The 27,310-nt window shown below is 31.6% G+C and overlaps 1 protein-coding gene and 1 pseudogene across 1 annotated transcript; one reads left to right on the top strand and one right to left on the bottom strand.

The window, feature by feature from the left end:
- The first annotated feature begins 11,970 nt into the window (after positions 1–11,970).
- On the top strand, positions 11,971–23,995 carry LOC114407847 (endoribonuclease Dicer homolog 1-like). Its single transcript, XM_028371115.1, has 21 exons — positions 11,971–13,456; positions 13,639–13,752; positions 15,005–15,215; positions 15,668–16,062; positions 16,138–16,369; positions 16,670–16,842; positions 16,934–17,056; positions 17,149–17,309; positions 18,521–18,754; positions 18,848–18,998; positions 19,078–19,260; positions 19,660–19,821; positions 19,907–20,002; positions 20,106–20,737; positions 21,105–21,205; positions 21,293–21,492; positions 21,567–22,481; positions 22,602–22,766; positions 22,875–23,242; positions 23,338–23,580; positions 23,763–23,995. The coding sequence occupies exons 1-20, from the start codon at positions 12,407–12,409 to the stop codon at positions 23,513–23,515; spliced, it is 5,844 nt and encodes a 1,947-aa protein (XP_028226916.1). The 5' UTR covers positions 11,971–12,406; the 3' UTR covers positions 23,516–23,580; positions 23,763–23,995.
- Positions 23,996–24,633: 638 nt separating this feature from the next.
- On the bottom strand, positions 24,634–26,671 carry LOC114405581 (annotated as a pseudogene).
- Between the last annotated feature and the right edge of the window lie 639 nt (positions 26,672–27,310).

Below are 27,310 nucleotides of genomic sequence, written 5' to 3'. Positions count from 1 at the left end.
TAAAATTAATAGAAGCTATAGTAAAAGAAATCGATGACACAAAGTTAACGTGAACATATGCATATTTATAATAAATAAAATAATTTTTTCCACTCTCAAAATATCTTAGAAGTTTCTCTCATGTAACCAATATATATATATATATATATATATATATATTTCTTACAATTTTTTATCAGTAAACAAATGTAATAGCTTTACAATTATCATAGCAACGTACTGCCTTTTGATGAATGTTCGGTAATTTAGTCTATTTTCTTTCCCAATTATTTATAAGTTGAACCCCAATACGGACAACCCAACCATCGTCCGACGACGGGATGATTATAAATTTAAGATCTTATTTTAAGGGTAAAAGTCAAATTACACTGTATTTTATAACCATTATTATCCTGTATATGTTTGTTGAAAATAAATTGCTAGTACTTACTTTCATCGAAAGGCTATGACAAGTCATGTATATGTATAAATTGCAAGAACTTAAAAGTTATTGAACATTATAACTTTACATGCCTAGCTATCTAACTAGACTACTCCTTTAGTTCTTTGGTGTCCTATGAATTATATATATATATATATATATATATGGCTTTGCTTTTTATTCAAAGATATAATGATCGAAAACTATCATGTCAGATAATGGTGGTCCAACAAATGTGTATAATAATGTCACACATAGAAGGTGACCTTATACATAAATTATTGCACTACACGAATTTATTTATTTATTTAAGGTTTTGGGGGAAAATTTTGTATCCGTGACTCAAGACATATGGGACATCATACAGAAGTTGAAACATAACCATCTCAAAGATAAAGGCTGCATTCAGTTATTTTAGTACTTAAACAAATCAAATAAAGATTTTTTATGGGTGTACTAGCATTTCTTTTAAAGTTGTCAAATGAATATCCACCACTGAACTAGTGCAAGATTAAAAAAAAATAATAATAATAATAATGGGGAGCCACGCGGACTTGCATGATAAACGTACTCAAATATTGGCTGAAGATAATATACTTCATCGATCATTACGTGCTTTTTTCCATGTAATTTTATTGCAACAATATTTAAAGGTTTGATAGTAGTTCTAGGGGTGGATTTGACAGATTGCGGTGGATAATGGTAAACTCGAGACAGCAACACTTTGATAGCATGCAGATGCAGACAAGGAGCTGGCCGGAGGAGCATTTGTGGATGCATCTCTGGGTCTGCCACTGATCATATATAGAGAGTTTTGTTTTGTGGGTTTGGGTAGAGGATATATAGGTATTTTCTAAGGGTGGGTACCCTTCTACCCATGTCACATATCCTCTATCTTAATGAAAATACTTTATTTGCTAAATTCATGGATTCCTTTGTTCCAATCCCCACTTGTGTATTTTTTTTTTTACATGATATTATGTTTTTTTCTTCTTTTATTCTATTCAAAAAAATCTAAATCTCACATTAATCAAAAAATAAAGTTATATAAAATTATATATATGACAGATAATTTTCACCTTTTAAATTAGTTTTTGGGATTGAGTTAAACCTAAACTCACATTCTAAGATTCTAAGATATTTGATTCATAAAACATGTATCTTTATTTATTTATTTGACTTATTTTTTTCCTTATAAAATTAAAATAATGACTTAAATATGTTTTTGGGATTTTTTTTAGTTTTTTAAATTAAATTTTGTATTTTTTTAGTCTCCAAACTCGTAAATGTTTTTTAGTCCCTCTTAACCAATTTTTGGCAGTTTAAATGTAAATTTGTGACAATTTTTTATCACACGAGGGGTTAAAAGAATTAAATTTAAAAAAGATAAATTTTTTAATTTAAGAGACTAAAAAATTATTTAAATATAAAAGAATTAATATTGTAATAACATGGACATGTTTAATCTACCTACATGCATGTTGCCACATATATAGCAGACTATTGAATTAACAATTTTTCTTATTTTGTAGCATTCCAATTGATGAAATAATGTGACAATGATCACTTGGACTTGCGCAAACTTATAATAGTATGTTATGTAACAAATCATATGAACTCAACTTAAAGGAAGTCTGATTTTGGCTATTCAAATTTTATTAAGTCAATTATGTTGTTTTATTTTTAAAATTAAAAAATCTGGTTTTATTCATAATTTTCTTGTCCCTTCGATCAAGGGACATATTTGATAGGAGAATTTTCAAAATTGATTAAAATTATGTTTGCTTAGTTATAAACATTCTTAAGAATATTTACAAATGTTTCTTTGGAATCAAATATTTTTATATTTACTTTCAATGGAAATTTTTTAATATATAATTTTTTATTCAAAAATACCCTTTTAGTAAAATAACTTCATTATTAGTTACAATACTTTAAAAATTTATTATTTAATTTTTTAAATAATATCTTATCATAAGAAAATCTTTATTATTTCTTAAATAAGGAAAAATATGAAAATATTTTTTTGTAACTTGAACCCGGTGTTTTCTTGGTCCTATACTTATTTTCAAATGCAATAGAGAAATCAAAATATGTTTGAATAACTTTTGTTTTGTTGTAGAAATAGTTTTTATAATTTGAAATTATGAAATATACTACTGTGACTATTAATATTTTTATGTAGTTTTAAAAATGAACAATTCTTCATTCTCTTTACTTTAGATTTCTTTTACTCTTTCCACTTAAATATTGTTTAAACCTTGAGACAATACAATAACCTTAAACAATTTGTTAATCAATGCTTTGATTATATATCTTCAAAGAATTAAAAATAAAAAGTACTTAAAAAAATACAATGTTCGATTTATTAAAAATTAAAATTAAAATTTATAAAACAATTGATATTTTAAAAATTATAATAATTGTATTGATAATATTTATTAATATTTTATCCCTAAATTTAATTATTTATTATGTTTAATTGGAAATGTTTCAAAATTCCATATAATTAGACGAGCCAGTAAAGGTATTGCAATTTTGTCTTTTTTGGATAAAATTTGATGATTTGATTATTCAAAACAATTTGATTAATTTATTTTTTCAAATTGAAAAAAAATGAAATAAAAATTTAATTAAATTGAATTAATAATAAAAAAATTATACTGTTATTCAATTATGAATTATCATATATTATAACATTGTTAACTTTTATAATAATTAGTTAAAAACCTTAAGATAATATATACCAATTAACCTCCAGTAGCCACATGAATATTGATCAAGAATCATAAATAATATAGTTGTTTTAAACTATCTAATAATCCCTCAAATCATTAACTCAAAATTTGTAGAATTAAAACTTTAAATAATTTCTTTATTTATATAATATTTAACCTTTTCATTAATATTTAATAACGTGAGAATTCACACTTCTAGTATAACAAATAGATTAAGGGATGAATAAGTGATTGATTGATACGAAAATTATACTTTAATTTGCCTGATTTGTTTGCGTTTGGTGTGTGGATGATATTAAAGCATAGTAGACATGCAAGTTATATTAGGTAAATAAAGTGAGAGTGAGACCATCAAATGCCAAGTGTGCAGTGCAGAGCAGGGAAAGGGACAATATGCATCATGCATGGATCGCCGACCACCTGATATATATACATCAAATAAAACTTTTTATGCCATCAGATGAATGCGTGATCCACATGCACTCTCAAAATTATTATGGCTTTCTCTCTCTTGGACTCACAAGTCACAAAATCATGGCATTTTCAACTATTCAGATTACATGTTTTTCTTTTTATATGTTTTTGGCCTTTTTTTACTTTTGCATGTGAATTCATGTTCCCATTGGAATTGGATTTATACAGTTCCTTGTCTTTTGGGGAACTTCTAATAATAAAGATAAAATTTTGTACATGGGTACCACTCCTTCATATAAAATGCATGCGTATATGGAATTAGCACATATACCCAGTTACATTCAATTATACTAGGGGAAGAGAGGCACGGAGTGGCTTCCTAAAGTTTTTAAATAATAAAAAAATAAAATTTAAATACAGTTAATAAAAATGATAGAATAAAAAATAATATAAAAATAGTGAGAAATTAATGTAAGTTTAAAAAATGAAATTAATTTAAGAAATCATTTAAGGATAAAATTATCCAATAAAATACCAACATCAAATAAGATGATTCTCACTATTAATAATAATTATAGATAACGCATTACTCTTAAGGCAAATTAAACACGTAATAACAAATTAGCTAATGTGAATTGATAAAAATACTTTTTCATAAATGGACGTGGTAGTCGTATAGCAATTTATATAACATTTTTTTGTTTATCTCTCTTCCATCCTATAATTCTATATATTACATTTTAGATTCAAATTTTTTTTTTTTCTCTCAATCTCTTGGTTGTACAGTTACAAGTATAATTCTTTCATAAATATCTTAATACTATAATTTCTCTTTGATTGTGTGTGATTTGGATTTGTCAAGTTTTTTTTTTTAATTTAGTTATTCTATTTTAAATTCAGTAAGGTCAGTTTATTTACAATTTTAAATTCTCATTTTTCATTTGCATAGTTGAGTTTTCTCATAATTGTGGGACTCGGGAACGCTCATAACTCACAAGTCAAAACTGAGTGATGTTGGGTTGGGGCCCATTATAAAGCCTGTGGAGTGGAGAACACACCATCCGTTTAATATCTACTGGTGGCAATTTCTATATACACTCCCTACGATTATTAAATATACTCCGATTATGTGTTGCAGAAACAGAAGCATAAATTATTGAAATCCAGAAGGGCAAACCTTTTGTTCTAGCCTTTGATTGTTCTGGCCTGTCATGTCATGTTTTAATTTGGCACTTCTCTGTCTCAAGGTTGGTACGTGGTGATGATTGGAATGGATGAGTAGAGTATTTGATTTTTTAATGGAAACTATAAAATAGTCAACAACATATCAGTATTGGGTACTTTCCCATGTGTACCTGTAAGGAGTGGTAATTAGTCCCTTAAAATAAATGGCATTAGTATTAGGAGAAAAATCTAAAGTTGAATTTGGAGGTCTGGTATGGCGTTGTAAACCTGTTGGAAACAGACACCGTTCACATTACCTTAGAAGTCACATTTTATTGCATGTCATTGTTTTAAATGTGAAAATATTGTCACCTTGTACTTATTCAAGTTGTAATTTAATCTGGTCCTTCTAGTACCAGTAAATTTGATTAAACTGCTAGCAAGTCTGAAAATTGGATATGGCATATTCTCATTTTTTATTTACCATTTTGGTTTGTAGTTGTACACTGTTCTGTTATTTGTGATACAAGGCTGGTCCACTATCATATAGTCTTGGCCTTACTTTGCCAAAGTCATTCTACAAGTATCCCAAATGACATATGAACAAAGTAAATAGAAGCAGTTAAAAGCCAACAAAACAGTGAAAACGCCAATTATCACTCCCAAAGTGCAATAAAATTAAGAGTAACTCACTCAATTATGTAATGCAATATGTTTTTGAAAAATCAGGAAACAATATTCGCATCGAGTGATTTGATGGCATTATTCCACAGTCCACAAAGACCATGACCATGACCAATGGGTGATGCTCTCATGCCAACACCCACTTGCTCAGCGCTGACCCTAAGAACAAAGGCAATCACCCACTTGTCAACCAAATATGCCACCGTGAAATTGTTGTGACAACGATTCCAATTAGTGCCCATTCCGTTCTTCAATTGTTATTCCTATTTGTTGATCCAAAGAAAGACATCAGTCAATTATTCAACTTCATCATTCTTTCTTTTACATGATATAATATTCTTCTAGAATTATACTTATTGTCACAAACAATAACGAATCATCATCCTCATTCAAATTCTAAACAACTCATTGATTTCTGCCATGTTCATATCCGAATTAATTGGCCATGCTACCATTATTATTTTATTATTCTTAATCATAAATTATTATGCTTAGTAGTTGTATGTTTTTATGTATTAATGCATTGTAAGAACACTGGTCCAACATCTCAAAAATAAATTTATATCACATTTTAATCAAAAACTTTAAAACTTAAATTTATAAATCTTTTTCTTATTTTCTCATTTTTACCAAATATGAGATTTCATTATATATTTATATTCCAACACTTTTTTTTAAAATTAATTGATTTTAATTTTACAAGTCTAGTCTTTTCTGTTTAAGTTTAACTATTAATGTTATTTCTTATTTAAATTAACCATACATGTATTTCCTTTAATTTTAAATATTTTTTTTTACATTTCAAAATTTCATTTAAATAAAAATGTGTTTTATTTATATTATATATATACTGATCACTTACTAATTATTATAAATATGTTGAATTCAAGGGCTTAAATTTAGTAATTAACTTATAATTTTTTGGAAGTCTATTAGATTAGATTCATATGCAGGAAAAAAATAGAACACATTCATACAAATGAATTAGATTAGTTTCGACTATACATATTTTTCAGCTGGAGCTAATCGGGTGGACGATACCCGACCCATTAAAATAATCATATCCGGTAATGGTGGTTAAAAGAACATCTAAGCTTAAAATAAATCTCTTAATCATTAATGGATAATAAATTAATTTGACCAAAGTTTTATCTTCTATGAATCAAATAAGGATAGATTTTTTTTTCTTAAATATAAAGGATAGAGTTTTCTTCCCTCCCATGTCCTTTCTTTTAAAAAAATATTTTCTTTTCGTTTCTTCTTCCTCTATTGAATAAAATAGAATCTTAAAGAAAAAATAAATAAAGTGGTTGACGAAAGTCATGTCATATCTTTCGTATAAATATTTTGTGAAATAAAATTGTATTAACCAGTATTTTTAACGAGGCAGAATCTTCTCTTGAATGAGAGGATATTTATCATTTCTCATTTATTTTCTTTCTTCGTGATAGATAACTTTATTCTTATGATATTATAAAATTTTATATTATTAATTACTTAAAAATACATTAATATTATTTTTCATTAAACATTTCCTTTCTAAAATAAATTATCATTAAATTTCTAAAAAAACTATCTTTAATCTCATATTTAATTATTTATATTTTAAAAATAATTATTTTTTAAGTTTTTAATCAAACACAATGACATCATATAATTTATGTAGCTTTTATTTAATGAGACAAAACTTTGGTGTTGTATAATTTGATATTTTTTATTCAAGTTTTAATTATTTGTGTTATTTATTTAATTAATCGCATACTATTTATTTTAATATTTAAATACTTATTAATTAGTCGTTATTTCGAGTGGTACTGAGTCAAAATCTTAACGAAAATTAATTATTGATAGAGTTGGTGCACAATTCGTACCAATATGATTAAAAGAAAATTAAATATCTTTATTAAAAAATCCTCAATTTGAAATAATAATTCCTTCTAAACCTAGAGTAAAAAATCAGATTATATAATAATAATGCCAACTATTAGAAATCAAGTATTTTCATGTAAAAAAAAGAAAAAAAGAAATCAAGTATTTTTCCTACATCAGTATTAGAAGTTAAGTAATTATTTAAACGTTAAAAAATCTCCATCTTTCAAAAAATAAAAATCTTCAAATTGGTTGTTAAATATTAGTAAAATATATCACATAAACTATTTAAGAAAAAGAGTAATACTTAAGAGACTGAATTGATAATTTAGTTTTTAAATTTAAAACATATTTACACATTTACATTTATATAATATAAAGATTAAAATTTTAGTAATTTTCAAATTTTTTGAAGTCTCCATTTATCGTACTAGATTAAATTAAAAATTTTAGACTATAGTAGTATTAGATTAAATAGTAAAGTAAATTATACTTATTCTCATGAGATTTGTTCTTATTAATACATCCCATTTTCCTTATTTTTTATATTATTTTGTGTCCATAAGAAAAAGTCACCGTAACTTTTTTACACCAAAGAAAGAGTAGTCATTGTAACGATTTACACTTAAAAGGCTTAATGTAAACAAATCTAAAAATTATGGAGTTTTCTTAAGATTAAAAAATAGAAAAACATCTAATGTAACAACGACAAACTTAAAAGAAGTTTGTATAATTTATTCTATACTAGATTTTAAATCAATGCGATGCACAATGTTAATTTTAATTATATATTTTATATTGATATTCAATAGTGTTTTTGTAAAAGAAAATATACATAATAGAAAGCACGTAATTTTAAAATATATTTTTACAAAAATTTTAAAATATTTAATAGTATATTATTGATTACATTAAAATGAGAAAGACTAATATTACTGAGCAGAATACATTAATGAATTTTTTATGGTTGTAAAAATGATTAATTAAATTTGTATAAATGATGATATGTATTTTAATTAATTTTATTTATTACGTGAAAATATTAAATATATTCACAAAATGTTGATACACAAATTAGTTATAATTTAGTCCTAATATTTTTAGGACTAATTTGTGTAAACATATACTTTTAAAAAGGTATATTATTTTCACATGTAAAAGAGTTATTTAAACATATTTATTTAAATAAAAATGACAAATTTTAAATTTATTATAAAATGTTTTTGAAACTTTTTTGTATAAACAAATATTCTAATAAAGAAAATAAAAGTATAAAATGTATTTCAAAGGTGCTTACGTAAATAAATGTTCCAATAAAAAATGAAAAATTCTTAACTTATTTAAAAATACTATGAAAAAATAGTAAATAATCATTGTTATTTAAAATTTATTTAAATAGTATAAAAAGTTAGCCGTATGCAGAATTTATTTGTAAATATTAAGAAAAAAAAGTTGATTTCATATTAATAAATAAATAGCACGCCATATTTTTAATGAGAGAGAAAAATATCATAATAGATTGTTCAAATATCTTTTGTACAATTTACATATAAATCAAAATTCAAATAAAACATTCACACAATGTGAGACAATACAAAAATAATAAAAATGAGAGAAAGGAAAAAATTAACCAGAGGTTCTCAATACTAAAATTGTCACGCTTGCCTATTATTAAAATGGTCAAATCAAATAAGTCTAAATAAAGTGTGTGAAAAATGCATAAAAAACAAAGAAAAAATATGAAATATACAAATAAATTAGATGAAAATTTTTGCATGTAAATAAACCATGCAAAGTATTGAAAAGCCAATAAGATAAAAAAAAGTATTCAAGTGAAAGGTTCATATTAAGCAAAATAAATGTGGGACAATAAAAAAAATGATGGAGAAAAAAAAATTAACAACATGCTCTCAGTACTGAAATTATGACACTGTCTATTATGAAAGGATCAATACAACAAAACAAATAAGTCAAAATAAAGTGCGTGAAAAACACATAAAAAGACAAAGAAAAAAGAAAATATGCAAAGAAAATAGTTGAAACATTTTATACCTAAATAAACCATGTAAAGTGTTGAAAAGAGAAAGATAAAGATGAAAAACTAACAGAGAAGATTGAAAATATAAGAAATTTGAGATTAACATGAATCTGATTATTGAAAAGAGGAACAAATTTGAAACAAAAGAATACTTCATTTTCTTTTTAGAGAAAGATTTCAACGTAGGAATAAGAAGAGAGTTTAAGAGTGAGAATATTGGAAGCAAATGTCATATTGAATTGACAGTATACAATTACACAATATAAATGTGCAATTACTAAAATTTCTCTCTAAATTGTATGTGTTGTTATTTTTTTCTTTATAATTATCATTTAATACCGAGTTTGAAAGACTCATAAATATATTTCAAAATTAATGATTCTATAAAAAAATATTTTATTATTTTTAATGAATTTTATTATTATTTTTATTATATGTGATTCCAACTTTCCAACTCTCTTCGGACCTAGATATTTTATTTTGTTCTAAAATGTTTTGAATCACGTGTTTAAAAAATGATACAAATTTAATTGATTTTTTATACATTATTGATTGAATTAATATTGCATTAATATATTATAATATTTTATACGTTATTATTAGTGTATTAATATATTGATTGATTCAATATATTTATAAAATATATTAATTGAATAAGAAAAATAATTAATATATTATATGATAACGGTAAAATTTAGATTTAATTGATAATCAATTTTATCTATGGATGATTAGAATTCTTTTAGTTTACTATTGTTTTTAATAAAATAATGAGAAATTTAATATCATGTTAATTTTTATCGAGAGAGAAGTAAATTATAAGTGCTCTAGAAAAAAAAAATTTGATGTAAAAACTTGAAGAAGAAGTTGGAAGAGGGATAGCTCTCTTAGCGCACAAGCCAGGCTTAACGCACCTTCTCGCTTAGCGGTCAAGTTCAAACTTAACGTGAAAAAGACCCACAAAGGTGTGTTCAGCGCGAAATCTCGTGCGTATGAACGCCTCGCTAAGCCTAGATATTGTCGCACTCAACACGTGATTGTCCCGTTAAGCCTAGCGCTGAGTGCGAGGTCGTATGTATTTTTAAGCTACCTTGAGCCTATAAAAGAAATAAAAAGCAAAGAAAAAAAAACCACCCAGACTTAGAACTCTCTATTGAATATATCTAAAGTCTGATCATCTTCTTCTTCCATCCACATTAGTCCAGTGTAAAGTCTCTCATGGTAATGACAGACTAAACCCCCATTATAAAGAGCTTAGTAGCTAAAGGTCCTTGTAATTGCATTGTAATATTTATTACTATCTATTTAATGTAATGTCAACTTCTATTGTTTCTTTTATGTGTTTTATTATTATTGTATGACCTGATCATCCATGTATCTGTTTAGGGGTTAAACACTAGAAAGTGTTTAATTTTTGAAGAACTAAAAAAAAAAAACTCATTGTTAGGGATAGAGTGATCTTGTTTAGCCAATGCATACATCACAAAACTTCATGTAATTTATTGTTTTATCTCTACAAAGGGATTTGAGTAAGAATAGATGAAAATTGAAATATCATTAAATAGAGAAACATATTAATATTGCATCTAGAGTGGTTAGACATGTTAGCCCCAATATATTTAAATTATGAAGTTATCATTTGCATTTAATCTTGTTTATTTTTCTTGTCTTTTATTTTCCAATTTTTTTTTCTTGTTTTTTGCTGTTACAATTTCTTATCTCTTGCTTACAAATTGAGAATATATCAACCAAAGTACAAACAAAATTCACGTGGACTCGTCACTCAAACTTTCATTTTAACTTTAATATATGTGACAAATTAGTATAGTTGCCAACAAGCTAACATTAGACTTATACATATGTATGATTCTTTTGACAAATTTTTTGAGGGGATACAAAATCTTAATTGTATAATATATACAAAATCTTCATTTTCCCCCTCCAATTGTTTCAATTCGTCAATAAATTATATAAAAAATAAATAGTATATTAAATGTATTTTGTTGATAAAAAATTAATAATTTTTATTGTTGATCGCAATCGCTAATCTATATATCATTTATGTGAATAATTAATTTCTCTATTAATTTTAAATCAATCCCCTTTAAAATAAAATTATTTTGAAATATTTGTGCATGCTAGAAGTTTTTTTTTTTTTTTTATATTGAAAGATGTCAGTAATAATATATCATATGATTTAAAATATGTTAGTCGTTTATAAATTATTTTAAATTATAAATTAGTTACTTTAAAATATATAAATTTAATTATAAATTATATTAAATTTAATTACATGTTTATAAATATATATTATAATATAGTTTTGATCAATAATATATATTTATATATACATATTATTGATATAGATACATAGGTAGATATATTAATTTATAAAAGTAAAAAATAATTTAAAAGATAATTTTTTATTTTTAAATTGATACTAAACTATTTCTTAATTATGCAAGTTTGTGAAGATTTTGGCTACGGGTAGCAAGATTAATTATGCAGGAATATTCTGAATTCAGAAATATTTAGAAAAGATCTAGGGAAGGGCAGAGACAACTGTAGGCTAAAGTTTGATTTAATTAAAACACTTGACAATAAGTATTTTTCCGTGGGTGGAGCACACCCGACCCATGAGTGTACCTGTACCTGCCGAATTTTCTTAAATCGTATGTGTCTGGGATTTTGCTCTGTTTCTTCTGTCTCTGTGGCTGTCTTTGCTTTGCTTTGCCTTTTTCTCTTTTCTGCATAAATAAAAAGCAGAAGCATAAGCATAAGCAACAGCAGCAGCAGCGGAAGAAGAACAAGAAGCAAAATTCAGAATCGCCTATTCACTATTCATTTGGGGGTTAGTTTACTTAGCTCGCTCGAATCGGAAAAAAAAAAAAAAAGAAAGAGAATAAGCGTTGATAAACCGCGGAATCTCACAGAATCACACTATCTACAGGGTTTGTGGTTGTAGTTGTACTTGTAGGTCCCTTTTTATCACTGTCTCTTTTTCCTTCAAGATTGATTGCTTCTACTAATAAAGAGTTTTTGTTTCTAGCATACATCGAATAAGTTATTATTATTGTTATGGAGGATGGGAGCAGGGTTCCGGCGGGGGATGACCCCTCTTACTGGCTGGATGCGTGTGAGGACATATCGTGCGATGATTTCATTGATTTTGATGTCTCTTCCATCGTCTCTGACCAGCCCGACAATCCTTCCAATCAGGACTTCTTCGGTGGCATTGATAAGATTTTGGACAGCATCAAGAACGGTGCTGGTCTCCCTCTCAATCATGCTGTTGAACCACCCAATAATAATGGCACTGCAGCAGGAGAAGTGTGCTTGCCTTCCAATGCCACTCTTGAGGATGGTGCTCCTGCTGCTGATGCTTTTGACCATTCTGGTGGCGTTGCTCGGAGTAACGGCTCCAGTAAGCTGTCTAATGGGAACGAAACAGGAGTTTTGGTTAATTATTCTCAGGAAAGAGGGGCACCCCCTCTGAATGGAGGCCACGATTTTGATGGTGAAGAAAGGTGCAGCAAAAGGGCTTGGCTTGGCGGCTACAATAATGAGAGGCCTTATTATTGTAGAGGGAATTATCAAGGCAAGGAGAGGGAGAGGTGTTTTAATAATAATAACAGGAAGAGGCCACGGGGTGATAGGGATGAAATTGACAGGAAAGATAAGGATGGTGGTGGAAGGAAAAGAGAACATTATGGTGCTGTTGCCAGGAGGGATGTTAGAGATAGGGATTGTAGGGATAGAGAAACTAGGGGTTACTGGGAGAGGGATAAGTCAGGTTCCACTGATATGATCTTTCGCACTGGCGCTTGGGAACCTGATCATAATCGAGATGACAAAATGGTGATTGACACCAAACTGGAGAACTATGGAAAGCTTGATAAGAAGTCCGAGGATGCTATTGAGAGGGTTCCTGAGGAAAAAGCTAGACAGTATCAGTTAGATGTTCTTGAGCAATCAAAAAGGAAAAATACCATAGCTTTTCTTGAAACTGGAGCAGGGAAAACCTTAATTGCTGTTCTTCTCATTAAAAGTATACAAGATAGTTTGCAGAAGCAAAATAAGAAAATGCTTGCAGTATTTTTAGTTCCAAAAGTTCCACTTGTTTACCAGGTAATACAGTTTTTTACAATTTATTTATTTTTAAATGCTTTTGCTAGGAGACAATATGAGATTTAAGTAATGCAACACAAATGGTGTACTGCCCATTCACTTGTTGGGGAAGTTCTTGTAGTTCTAATTCTTTGTATAATTACAGTAAGCTGTAGTAATTCTAGTTCTTTGTCTAATTACAGCAAGCTGAAGTAATTCGTGAGCGGACTGGTTATCAAGTAGGCCACTATTGTGGAGAAATGGGGCAGGATTTCTGGGATGCTCGAAGGTGGCAGCGTGAATTTGACACCAAACATGTATGTTTTGGAATTTCTATTGAAGATATGCTGGCCTGTGCTTGCTGTCACTTTGTGTTTTTCTGTTTCTTCGCTTGTGTTTTAGTCTATTGATGTGGTATCCTTTTATATATGGTTATTCTGTACAGTATAGCATTTTAAGAATTCGGATTCTGTTTTCTTCTTCATGTTTGTCCATATTTTCCTCACGTATAGAGTTGGCTACTGGTCAAGTGTAACTTTTGTTCCTATTATTATTGAAACAAGTTGTTCATTTATGGCCAATTCATATGTGTTCTTCAAATTGAAGGAAAGTCTTGCTTGGATATCAAAATCATAGCACATGCAGACTTTTTTTGTAGTAAATGGGTCATAGCTAGTTGTGTAGATTTTTCGTACCTAGCCTGCAATAGCACATGTATGGAAAAAATTGTACACATTTGTTCAGGTTTAGAAAATAGAAGATAGAACCTATGGTCGTAACTGGAGTTGCTCAAAGCATGAACTCATCTTAGATGATGGATCATGCAAATGGAATGCTTTTTTAGTTTCTTTGGGTAAAATAATTCAGATTTCAAAATGTGTGGGGATGGTGAGTATACTTTTTGATGATATCATCATTATAGGGAATGATCATACTGGGATTCAACATTTGATGGGGCATATATTTTGTCACTTTGAAACAAAAAACTTGGTTCCATTGAAATACTACCTCCTTCCCATATCTTTTGATGTTTTAGCTTTCTATTTTTCCCCAAAACAAATGATGTTTTAGGATTTCAAAGTCTAATTAATGCATTTTTCTCAAATATACCCTTATTTAATACCCACTACTAGTGGTGCAAGTATCAAAGATCAAGGTATTAAATAAGGTTATTTTAGTCCAAATATAACAATTTTTAGTGCCATTAAATATTTCTTAATCCATGTGCAATGACCTTAAACATCAAAAGATATGGGAATGAGGTAATACTTTCTAGGAATTACGTTTGGTTAGTCAAAGTCTTGAATTACCATATCCCTAGTCAAATACCTAGAAATTTGTAATTATTGGCTAGTTTTTCTTAAGCTCTTGTACTTTTTTTGTATATGAATTTAAAGTTGTATTGGTATTTGTTTCTGCAATTTTTATTCTCATTATTTGATACAAGTTGTAGGAAAATTGTTTTTCCGTAAACTCATAAGTTCCCCCTCCCCCTCTCTTGCCCTATTCATATTGCTACTGTTCTTCCTTGGTCATGTCCAATTACTCAATTGATTTTTCTTGCTGTAGGTTTTAGTCATGACTGCCCAAATTCTTTTAAACATTTTGAGGCATAGCATAATAAAAATGGAAGCAATCAATCTCTTGATTCTGGATGAGTGCCACCATGCAGTGAAGAAACACCCATATTCACTGGTGATGTCCGAGTTCTACCATACAACACCCAAAGAGAACAGGCCATCTGTATTTGGAATGACTGCTTCTCCTGTTAACTTGAAGGGTAGTTATTAACTGAACTTGGGATCCTGTACTGTTAGTCTGTTACTAATTTTTTCAAGCTATGATTTGTGTTGAAATTATGGGACTTTTTGGTATAAGAGGGAGAAAGATAGATAGAAGAGGATGAAACACTAATTTGATATTAACTGATATTTATTGCAATGTATTCATGTGTTTGATGTGTTCATATAACCTACAATACTAACCCTCTATAAATCGTAATCCTAACTAATTAAGGAAACAAATTAGGATATGGTAAGGAAATTTGGTAACTAATTCTAAGAGATAATGAGGAAATAGGGAAACTAAGAATAATCTAAGATATAACAAGATAATTTCCTATAACAAATTGCTTGGAGTTTGAAACCCTTGTTCAACATTTTTTTTAATTATATGGATATTTTCATTGCATTCTTGTCAAGTCAGCGTTGCTTATGCTTATGGTATATTCAGGTGTCTCCAGCCAAGTAGATTGTGCAATAAAAATTCGTAATCTTGAAAGTAAGCTAGATTCTATAGTTTGCACCATTAAAGATCGGAAGGAGCTGGAGAAACATGTGCCGATGCCCTCTGAAGTTGTGGTGGAGTATGATAAAGCTGCCAGTTTATGTTATCTACACGAGCAGATAAAGCAGATGGAGGTTGAAGTTGAAGAAGCTGCAAAATATAGTTCAAGGAGAAGCAAATGGCAGTTTATGGGAGCTAGAGATGCTGGAGCTAAAGAAGAGCTGCGCCAAGTATATGGCGTTTCTGAAAGAACAGAAAGTGATGGAGCTGCAAACTTAATTCAGAAGTTGAGAGCTGTTAATTATGCACTTGGTGAACTGGGACAATGGTGCGCTTATAAGGTACATACTATTTCTTGGAGAATGATGAATCTTGAGTTTCTTAGCCATCTTTATAAATTCTCCTTCTTTTGACAGGTTGCACTATCCTTTTTAGCAGCTTTGCAAAATGATGAAAGGGCCAACTACCAGCTTGATGTCAAGTTTCAGGAAACTTATTTGAGTAAAGTTGTCTCGCTTCTGAAATGCCAACTGTCAGAGGGTGCAGCTTCTGACAAAAATGCTGGTATTGATGACTCAGAGAATGGTGCAGCTCAAAGTGGGTCTGAACATGAAGAGATGGAAGAAGGAGAGCTTCCAGACAGTCATGGTGAGCCTGGTTGTAGAATTGAAACTTTCTAATGGCTCGAATTTCATGTGTTGAGTAGTTCATAGTTTAAATTTGTAAATTATCCTGATAACCTGTATTTGTTATACTTTAATTTGGTAACTTCTGAAGAGTATATAAGAAATTGGACTACTAAGAATTTTAACAAAATATTTTACACATGAAAGAGCATTCATAATTCATCATATATATAATTTATGCAATGCTTTGTAAAGATATTCAAATTTAAATATTAAAATACCAATGATTGAGATGGAATGTAGTTGACACATTTTTGCTTAGTTGTCTCTGGCGGGGAGCACGTGGATGTTATTATAGGAGCTGCTGTGGCTGATGGCAAGGTGACCCCCAAGGTGCAGGCACTAATCAAAATACTTCTCAAGTATCAGCATACAGAAGATTTCCGTGCAATCATCTTTGTTGAGCGTGTTGTGTCTGCATTAGTTCTGCCCAAGGTTATATTGACACATTACTTTTATACTTCATTTTGGTTGTTTCAGTTGCATAATCAAGATCCCATGGCTCATTGTGTGTCAATACTGGCAGGTCTTTGCAGAGCTTCCATCACTTAGTTTTGTGAAGTGTGCAAGTTTGATTGGTCATAATAACAGTCAGGAAATGCGAACTTACCAAATGCAGGATACAATTGCCAAATTCCGTGATGGACGGGTAAGATTTATATCTTGCTGGTGTGGCTCAGCTATCAGTTTCAGAGGGGTAGAAATATATTCTCTCAATCTCACTAATGTACTCATTTGTAGGTCACATTGTTGGTTGCCACTAGTGTTGCTGAAGAAGGACTTGATATCCGTCAATGCAATGTTGTTATTCGCTTTGACCTTGCAAAGACTGTTCTGGCATATATTCAGTCCAGGGGACGTGCTAGAAAGCCTGGATCTGATTACATCCTGATGGTTGAGAGGTGCATGATATGGCTGTGTTAACTGTTGTCAGTTTCTTTTGTGTTGTTATTCAAGTATATTTTTCTAGAGATTTAGTAAGCCTAAGAAATGGAATCTCTTTGGCAGTGAATTTATTATGTTTGACCTCTGGGTTTTCTCCTTCCTTGCATGACCTGTTGTTATCTTACTTCTGGTTTTCATATACTTAAGTTATGGCCTGCTTTAATGACATTAGCTCTGTCATTATTAATTGAGTGATGAAAGGTTCACATGTCCCCTTCAATACTGCAACTAAGATAATATTTTTATTCTTTCTTGGGTGCTTTTTAAAATTATTATTATTATCATTCCTCCTCCAACCATTGATTTTAAACAAACCTTCATTTTAGTCCTCGAAATTGTAAAGCGTCAGTGTTGTAAGTCCCTGACTTCACAAAACCCTCACTTTAATCATTGACTTTGCAGAATGTTATTTACTTTGGTCATTTTTTATTTTTTTTGCAAAACAACAATAATGAAGTAGAGAATGGACTAAAATTAATGACTTTTTGCAAAATCAAGGACTAAGTGAAGATTCTATGAAGTTAGGGACTAAAGTCACAGATACTTACAATTTCAGGGATTAGAATGAGGGTTTACTCATTGATTTTCTTCCCTTTTTGGTTGATTTTTAGTTTTGTTTGTTGGTTTATGTGGATTCCTTATCCTCCTTTCTCTCTATGATTCATTCTCTGTCTTAAATAATTCTTCTTACATAATTGTTATTATTGATACTCTTTTTGTCATTTTTATTTTTTTGACATTTGACTTGGGAGGTCCATAATGTGGTGTGGGGAAGGTAGGCTAAAGTTGAGGCAAAGTGACCTCGGTAGGATTTGAACATGAGATCAAGTAATCTCCTAAGAAACGTGTTGCCACTTGAGCTAAGGCTCTTGGGCTAATTGGATTTGCTATACAACATACTTATTTTATATTTAGTGTCTGTCATTTAATTGCAAAATTTGTTTTATATTTTTCAATCAATAATGAATTAAGCTGTGGAACTTTCTGCTCTTCCTTGTCTGATTGGCTTACAGAAAAACTGACGCTGTGAATTTTTGTTGGATCTGGCATTAATCAGCATTATGTTCCTAATTTTACCTAACATACATGGTGTTTTATATTTTAGTTGATGCTGAGTAACTGAACTCTTTCCACCCTCTTCCCTCCTTGTGACTGGTCTTGTATATAGGGACAATTTGTCACATGAAGCATTCCTAAGGAATGCCAAGAACAGTGAGGAAACTTTGCGCAAAGAAGCAATAGAGAGAACAGACCTTAGTCATCTGAAGGACACTTCAAGATTGATTTCTGTTGACACCCGGCCCGGAACAGTTTACCAGGTGAAGTCAACCGGTGCAGTTGTGAGCCTAAATTCTGCTGTAGGTCTTATCCACTTTTACTGCTCTCAGTTACCTAGTGACAGGTGATGCATTTCGGCTTGAGATTGGTGGTTTCATTTACCAGCCTTTTTGTTAGCTTCTAATTATGACTTGGATGTTTTCTATCCTTTGTCTAGATATTCAATTCTTCGCCCTGAGTTTATTATGGAGAGGCATGAAAAACCAGGAGGTCCCACGGAATATTCTTGCAAGCTTCAACTACCGTGTAATGCACCGTTTGAAAATCTTGAGGGTCCAATATGCAGTTCTATGCGTCTGGCACAACAGGCACGACATCATTTATTATGAATTTGATTGATTTCTGCTTGTCTTTATCAAGAGCTGTTGTTTAATTTGGTTTTTGCAGGCTGTTTGTCTGGCTGCTTGCAAGAAACTGCATGAGATGGGTGCATTCACTGACATGCTATTGCCTGATAAAGGAAGTGGGGGAGAAAGAGAAAAGGATGAACAAACTGATGAAGGAGATCCACTTCCAGGGACTGCTAGACATAGGGAGTTCTACCCTGAAGGTGTGGCTGACATACTGAAGGTTGGTTCTTTCTGCAAGTTATGTGATCTAAGTAATCTTTTTGTGAGGGTTTTGTTGTATAGTTGACCAGTTCACCATTGTCATTATTCATTTGTAAAGAAAGCTTGTGTATAATACCTTTAATCAAATGCAATGATCTTGAAGGCTTTGAAGATGGTTATTAATGAAACAAAGATAAATGGAGAAAAAGTGCAATTTAAATATTTCTGATTTAGGAAAAGAACAGGGATACTTCTACATAATGAAAATTCACCAAATCTGTATATGTGCTATAAAAACATGCCTTTTTAGTCTTTAGTGACAGTAATTGTTTTGTTCTTACCTTTCTGTTTTTTGTCATGCGAATTTGAGTTTGTTTGACTTGCCCTCATTATTGCCTAATGCTATCTGGACTTTCAGGGAGAGTGGATCTTATCTGAAAAAGATGCTTGCAACAACTACAAATTACTTCATCTTTATATGTATGCCGTGAAGTGTGAAAATCTTGGCCATTCAAAGGATCCGTTCTTGACTCAAGTTTCAAATTTTGCAGTACTTTTTGGCAATGAGCTGGATGCAGAGGTATTAATTCCTATTTGTGCTACCGCTTCTAGTTCATTTAGTGTTATAAGCTCATTTACTCCCTCTGATTGTATTCATTTTATAGGTGTTATCGATGTCAATGGATCTATTTATCGCTCGAACTGTGACTACAAAGGCATCTCTTGTCTTTAGTGGGTTGATAAATATCACTGAGAGTCAGGTTGACAAATTAATCATTGTCTATACTTGTTTTAAATGTTCATGTGTTTTAAAAATTTTAGTTTCTGGTATCTTGGTAAAACCTAATTTTTTATGACATGCAGCTGGCATCCCTGAAAAGCTTTCATGTAAGATTAATGAGCATTGTCTTGGATGTGGATGTTGAACCATCTACCACTCCTTGGGATCCTGCAAAGGCATATTTGTTTGTCCCAATGGTTGGCGATAAGTCCGTAGATCCTATGAACCAAATTGACTGGCATCTGGTTGAGACAATAATTGGAGCTGATGCATGGAAGAATCCCCTCCAGAAAGCTCGACCAGATGTTTACCTTGGTACTAATGAGAGAACATTAGGTGGAGACAGAAGGGAATATGGATTTGGGAAATTGCGTCATGGCATGGCTTTTGGGCAAAAATCACATCCTACCTATGGAATCAGAGGAGCTGTGGCCCAGTTTGATGTGGTGAAAGCTTCAGGATTGGTTCCTAACAGAGACGCCATGCAAACACAAAAGCACATCAATATGACTACCAATGGAAAATTAATGATGGCGGATATCTGTACTAATGCAGAGGATCTGGTTGGGAGAATTGTAACTGCTGCTCATTCAGGGAAGAGGTTTTATGTTGATTCAATATGCTATGACATGTCAGCAGAGAACTCTTTCCCTAGGAAAGAAGGTTATCTTGGTCCTCTGGAGTACAGTTCATATGCTGATTACTACAAGCAAAAGTATGATACACATTCTCTTTAAGATTATTATAGTCTCCTAGTTTTTTCTCATTTGTTTTAAAGGTTTTCTTTTCCCATCCAGCCAAGCCTTCCATATCCAATTTTCTGTACCCTTTTGTTTCCATGTGTCTAGAAAATTCTTACCAATTACTTGTTAGCCACGTTGCACCACTAATGTTGTGCAGGAAGAACAGGGGGCTAATCTTAATCTGTGAAGGAATCTTCTGTTGTCACCTCTAAATAGCAAGGACTTTATTGAAAGTGACAATAACTTCCATTTCCTTCCAGATTAGAGAAGCTTTTTGTCTCTTCTTGCACAACTGTGGGTGCACATGGCTACTGGTTCTTTTTTATTGCTTTGGTGTAGGTATGGGGTTAATTTGATTTACAAGCAGCAACCTCTTATAAGAGGGCGTGGTGTATCATACTGCAAGAATCTTCTGTCTCCTCGATTTGAGCACAGTGAAGGTTTGTTCTCATGATTTCTATCCTGGAATAATTATGCTTTGCAAATTTGTAGATTCTTGTTTAATGGGAAATGCCTTGTCATTGTAGCTCATGAAGGTGAATCTGAAGAGATACATGACAAAACTTATTATGTTTTCCTTCCTCCTGAGCTATGCCTCGTACACCCACTGCCTGGATCACTTGTCCGTGGTGCCCAGAGGTTGCCTTCGATAATGAGGAGGGTTGAAAGTATGCTACTTGCAGTTCAGCTTAAGAATATGATAAATTATCCTGTCCTGGCTTCAAAGGTATCTTCTCTGCTCCAAGTATTTAGCTTTTAGTTCTTGTTTCTGCTGTTAACCCATGCCTTCTATGTGAACAGATCTTGGGAGCCTTGACTGCCGCCTCTTGCCAGGAGACATTCTGCTATGAAAGGGCAGAGCTTCTTGGAGATGCTTACCTGAAATGGGTTGTTAGTCGATTTCTTTTCCTAAAATATCCACAGAAACATGAAGGTCAACTTACTAGGATGAGACAACAAATGGTCAGTAACATGGTATTATATCAGTATGCATTAAGTAAAGGGCTTCAATCATATATTCAAGCAGATCGTTTTGCTCCATCCAGATGGGCAGCTCCTGGGGTGCTGCCTGTCTTTGATGAGGATACCAAGGATGGGGAGTCATCTTTGTTTGACCAGGAGCGATCCATTTCCAAGATCGAGAGGATGGATTGTCACACGAATGGATATGAGGATGAGATGGAAGATGGTGAGCTTGAGAGTGATTCAAGTTCTTACAGAGTTCTATCCAGTAAGACACTTGCAGATGTTGTGGAAGCACTGATTGGGGTATATTATGTGGAAGGTGGTAAGAATGCTGCCAACCACCTTATGAAATGGATTGGCATTCAAATAGAGTTTGATCCTGATACAATGGAGTGTACAAAAAAGCCATTTAATGTTCCTGACAGCATACTTAGGAGTGTTGATTTTGATGCTTTAGAAGGTGCTTTAAATATGAAGTTTAACGACAGGGGGCTGCTGGTAGAATCCATAACTCATGCCTCCCGGCCATCTTCAGGAGTATCCTGTTATCAGCGGTTGGAGTTTGTTGGCGATGCTGTCTTGGATCATCTTATTACCAGGCACTTGTTTTTCACTTACACAAATCTGCCACCGGGACGTCTGACTGACCTTCGGGCTGCTGCTGTAAACAATGAAAATTTTGCGCGTGTTGCAGTTAAGCACAACCTTCATGTGCATCTCAGACATGGATCCAGTGCCCTAGAAAAACAGGTCTTGTTTCTTTCTGATACTTGGAGATGAATCATAGGAACTATCCCTAATATTCCTAATTTTTTTAAGCAAGTTGAGTTTTTGTGGTCATCATGATATTGTGCTTTTGGTTTTCTACAGATTAAAGAATTTGTGAAGGAAGTTCAAGTCGAATTGTCAAAGCCAGGTTTTAATTCCTTTGGTCTGGGAGACTGTAAAGCCCCCAAGGTCCTTGGTGACATTGTTGAATCTATTGCAGGTGCCATTTTTCTTGACAGTGGGAGGGACACTACTGTTGTTTGGAAGGTTAGTGCCTAGCTTTTAAGGATAGACCATTCCTTCCTATATTCTTTTACAAAATGGAGGGAAAAAAGAGAAACTGATGGAGAATATTCTCGGTCTCAATTTTGCCAGGTTTTTCAGCCTCTTTTGCATCCTATGGTTACCCCAGAGACTCTGCCGATGCATCCTGTGCGTGAGCTGCAAGAGCGATGCCAGCAGCAAGCTGAAGGCTTAGAGTATAAAGCAAGTCGTATTGGCAATTTGGCCACTGTTGAAGTATTCATTGATGGGGTCCAAGTAGGGGCTGCTCAAAATCCACAGAAAAAAATGGCGCAGAAATTAGCTGCAAGAAATGCCCTTGCTGCTTTGAAAGAGAAAGAGGTGGGAAAAACTCAGGAGAAGAATGATGAAAACGGGAAAAAGAATGGAAACCAGACATTTACTAGGCAAACATTGAATGATATATGTTTACGAAGAAATTGGCCTATGCCATTCTACAGGTATGGAATTATGAAGTTACCTATATAGTATTGCAAATGGATGGTCACTTGAGCTAAAGTTTACTTTTTTATTTTTTTTATACTGAAACTTGTAGGTGTGTGAATGAGGGTGGTCCAGCACATGCAAAGAGGTTTACATTTGCGGTGCGTGTCAATACTACTGATAGAGGATGGACGGATGAATGTGTTGGAGAGCCAATGCCAAGTGTCAAGAAGGCCAAAGACTCAGCTGCTGTTCTTCTCTTAGAACTACTGAACAAATTATACTCGTGAAAGATGGAGTGACTGTTATGCACATTCTATCTTGCCAAAATATTTAAACCATTCCTGTGCATCAGGTATTGAACCCAGCATTATCAACTCGTTCAAACTATGTCTCAATCAATGGTTGAATAAACAAGAAACAAGAGATGTTACGGTTTACAAAAATATTAAATATGTATCCAATTATGTGATTCCGCTGATAAAATCACAAGAGATATAACTTCACTTTTTTCGTTTTTTTTTTCTACTGGCATAGGAACCTGAGACCTTAATTTAATGTTCACGAGCACTCACCATGACTAGTATTTGTGACTGGGGATAGTGGTACATAAAAGTTGCGGACCAGAATTTCAGAGGCCAGCATTAGGTGTCTTGTTGACACTGCTATTGAAGGTTAGGGTATACTATTTTGTAGCTTGTATGTATTCTAGAAACAGCTCATGCAAATTATTGAATTACGCTACGATCTCATTATAACCTTTTTCAGAATCGTCCGTGTTGCCAACATACTTTGTTAGAAAAATAAGATAAAATAATAGAAGCAAAAAAATTGCAGAACAATCACATAAGCTATGTGAAAGCAAGAGCAATAATTTTCGAAATAATAAAAAAAAAAGTGAATAACAAACAATAAACCAAAGAAAGAGTAAAATTAAATTCAGAAGATGAGTTTAGAGTAGCCTGGACCGATTGTGTGCAGCTAAGGAAGAACACCACTGCTCCAAAATATATGTTTTTTTAATGGCAGTGGTATTATTTTTAAAGAGAGAGCGCTTTATCTGTACGTGTTACTTGTGAAAGCTAAATATATATAGGCAACCAGCCACAACGTGCAGCAACAAATACGTAATAAAAACTCCCTAACGTGCCAAACCTTCCTATAAAGATATATGAAACACGAAAGATAGTGGGAAGCTTTTTAGTTTTACGAAAAACTAATTATTAATATTTTATCTTAAAACAGTAACTGATTAAAAAATTAACTTAAATTTGAAATTATAAAATAAATATTTATTAGCATACTTCACGTAGTCGGTGCAAGGGTCTTTGCACTTGGGAATTTTAGACGTTGTTGACATAAGAGTCTAGGATGAAGGTAAGAGTACGAGAGAACAATAACATCGATGAAAACACGTTGGCAAATCATGGCTTGGAAACTGGTAATTAGATATAGTTAAAACACTTCAACTTCGATGAGTATACATGAAACATTAAGCATTATTACATTAAGAACGGTTAATAAAACCAAACAGGTGGTATATTATTTGACTAAATACAAAAACGATGAAGTATAGATACGGTTGATTAAATTAAAGTAATATTGTAGTTTTGGCTTAATTATTCTGAAGGAGATGGTAGAATAGCATTTTGTCTATCGCCTCAGGGTGTGCAGAATATACTCTGCGTAGAGATCCCTGCACCAAATCCAAATGAGAGGTAAGGTAAGGTATTAGTATTAACTTGAAGACATGTACGTAGCTCTTAAAAGTGAGTTTACTTACATTGAGTACTGGATGGCATCAAGAGCAACGCTTGCAGGTAGAAAATCATTAACTGCTACCTCCTTGTGCTCATTCTTTTTGTCTTAGAATGAATTATGTCAAGAAACAGCGCTAATGAACTAGTAAATTTAATATATAAAACTAAGACGAAGGATACAGTCTTCAAAGAAGCGTCGGATCTCAGAGATGCGATGAGGTGCAAGTTCTCTATAGTCTGTAAAGTGTTTATATTCTGGGTCATCAGCACACTGCAATGATTTTATCATCTTTCTCTCCCTGTATTGTTTCAAATGTCAATACCACATTAATTTTATTTGTTAATGTGGGAATGATTGGTTGGTTTTATTGACTAAGAAATCAATGAATTCAATACCCCGTCAATCATGGGCATAAGTCCAATGGCCCGGGCTCGCAGAAAACATCCAGGAAGAACAGGCTCCTATCAAAACAATGCAGAAAAAAATTCTTAAATAAATAGTTATCGCCTATTCAATAATTAAAATAAAATATTGTACACTGGATTTACCTGCATGAGAACCAAAACATCAATTGGATCATTGTCTTCACACAGTGTGCGAGGGATAAAACCATAGTTATGAGGATAAACAACTGATGAATACAAAACCCGATCAACCTATGAATTATTCAAAAATCGTAAGCATAAAGATAGATGGGTATAGGAAACAAATCATTTGGCAGTAAGTAGAGACTTCAATTCCAATAACCAGGCAATTGGTTTTGTACCTTTATCAATCCTGTCTTCTTGTCAAGTTCATATTTGACCTTGCTTCCTTTAGTGATCTCCACAACCTACAACCATTGAACAAGCAGAAACTCCCCTTTACAAGAAAATTAATTGCAACTCAAGAATGGAATTAGAGGTGTGGTGTGATCATGCAATTGCTGTATGAGTTATTAGAAAAAGATTCAGTAACACCTAGTACAGTATTATTGCGCACAGACTCTCTGTTATAATAAATGTTGAAAATAATATATAGCTTCATCTTTAACGCATTAAGAGTGATAAATGACATAATGAGGTAACAAGTATTCTTCCAAAGCAGAAGAAGAGAACTTACACAATTGAAAATTTGAGGAGCCTCAGGTCCTGCAAATGAAAATTAAGTAATTTTGAAATATTATTTAAATCTTAATTATACTATATGAACAAATAAACAATAATATTGACAACAGTACCAATTTCAAGATCATGCCAAGGATGGGCAGCTACTGATCTTTTTGACAAAGATGAAAGAATTCTTTCGTTCAAACGGGGAACTGGACGATTTTCTCCTGCCTCTTCACCATTCTCACTCATCTTTAAAGATATGGTATAGAAATAGAAAAAAGCAAATATGGGATGAAAAAATGATGCCAAACTTGATGCATGAAACAGTACCAAATATGCTACGAAGCAATGCAGATTATAATAAGCGTTGAAACAAACAAAACTCGTACGTACCTTGACCGAGAGTAAATAATATTAATGAAAGAAAGAGTAAAGGGTTGAGAAGAGAGATCCAAGTAAGTGCTACAGTTTTTGTATTTTTATATATATAGAGAGAGAGTTTAAGGGAAGAAGAGAGAGAGAGAGAGAGTGAATTCCTTAGAGCTTAATCCTCGGGTCTTTTCGGGAGACATGTTAGCTTACCACTCCACATGTTTTGTGCAAATTTCAAAGTTCGTTATCTGTTTTTCTTTTTGGTATTAACCTCTAGACTCCCCGAAAGGCAAGTTAAGCAAATTAAAGCCTGAGGTTTTTATTGGCACTTCTTGACTTTTTTCCTGGTATAGTCTTTTTTCTAATTTGGTATCCTCTTTAGTTTTGGTTACACATTGTAAAAATGATATATTCTTTGGTTAATTAACTTCTAGAACAATGGTCAAATTCACACGTACTAGTAAAGTTCCACCTTTTTTTTATTAAATTAAAACAAAAAATAATAAATAAAAGAGGGATTTGAGTTGGCAATGGTATTGAAAGAAAAATAATAATTAAAATAAGAATTGGTTGGAATTCAATGATTGATGAAATGCTCTAGCCCAAGTATAATCTTCTCTTTATTCTTCCAGGTTGATCAAAGACACACTTTCCCCTTTTTTTCGTTCCAAGTTAAGACTCTCCTTTTGTATTTAAAAAATAATGATAAACAAAAAAATTATAAAACATGCAATTTTTTTATAAAAACATGACTAAATATTTTAAAAGCAGGCAAAGGAAATTTATTAGAGTCGGTCTCATAACGAGAAATTGAGATAGATACACGAGGACATAAGTTTGATCCTCATAACTATCATTATA

Source organism: Glycine soja, chromosome 3, assembly GCF_004193775.1.
Source record: "Glycine soja cultivar W05 chromosome 3, ASM419377v2, whole genome shotgun sequence".
NCBI classification, from domain to species: domain Eukaryota; kingdom Viridiplantae; phylum Streptophyta; class Magnoliopsida; order Fabales; family Fabaceae; genus Glycine; species Glycine soja.
The sequence above is the reverse complement of the archived record's forward strand: the minus strand, read 5'-3'. Positions and strand labels throughout refer to the sequence as shown.

What these genes read in the sequence shown, in the direction of transcription:
- LOC114407847 (XM_028371115.1), top strand. Translation starts at nt 12,407, where the DNA reads ATGGAGGATGGGAGCAGGGTTCCGGCGGGGGATGACCCCTCTTACTGG. An exon ending in AAGTTCCACTTGTTTACCAG is followed by an intron (nt 13,457 to 13,638) that starts GTAATACAGTTT and finishes GTCTAATTACAG; the next exon opens with CAAGCTGAAGTAATTCGTGA. An exon ending in GTGTGGCTGACATACTGAAG is followed by an intron (nt 19,261 to 19,659) that starts GTTGGTTCTTTC and finishes CTGGACTTTCAG; the next exon opens with GGAGAGTGGATCTTATCTGA.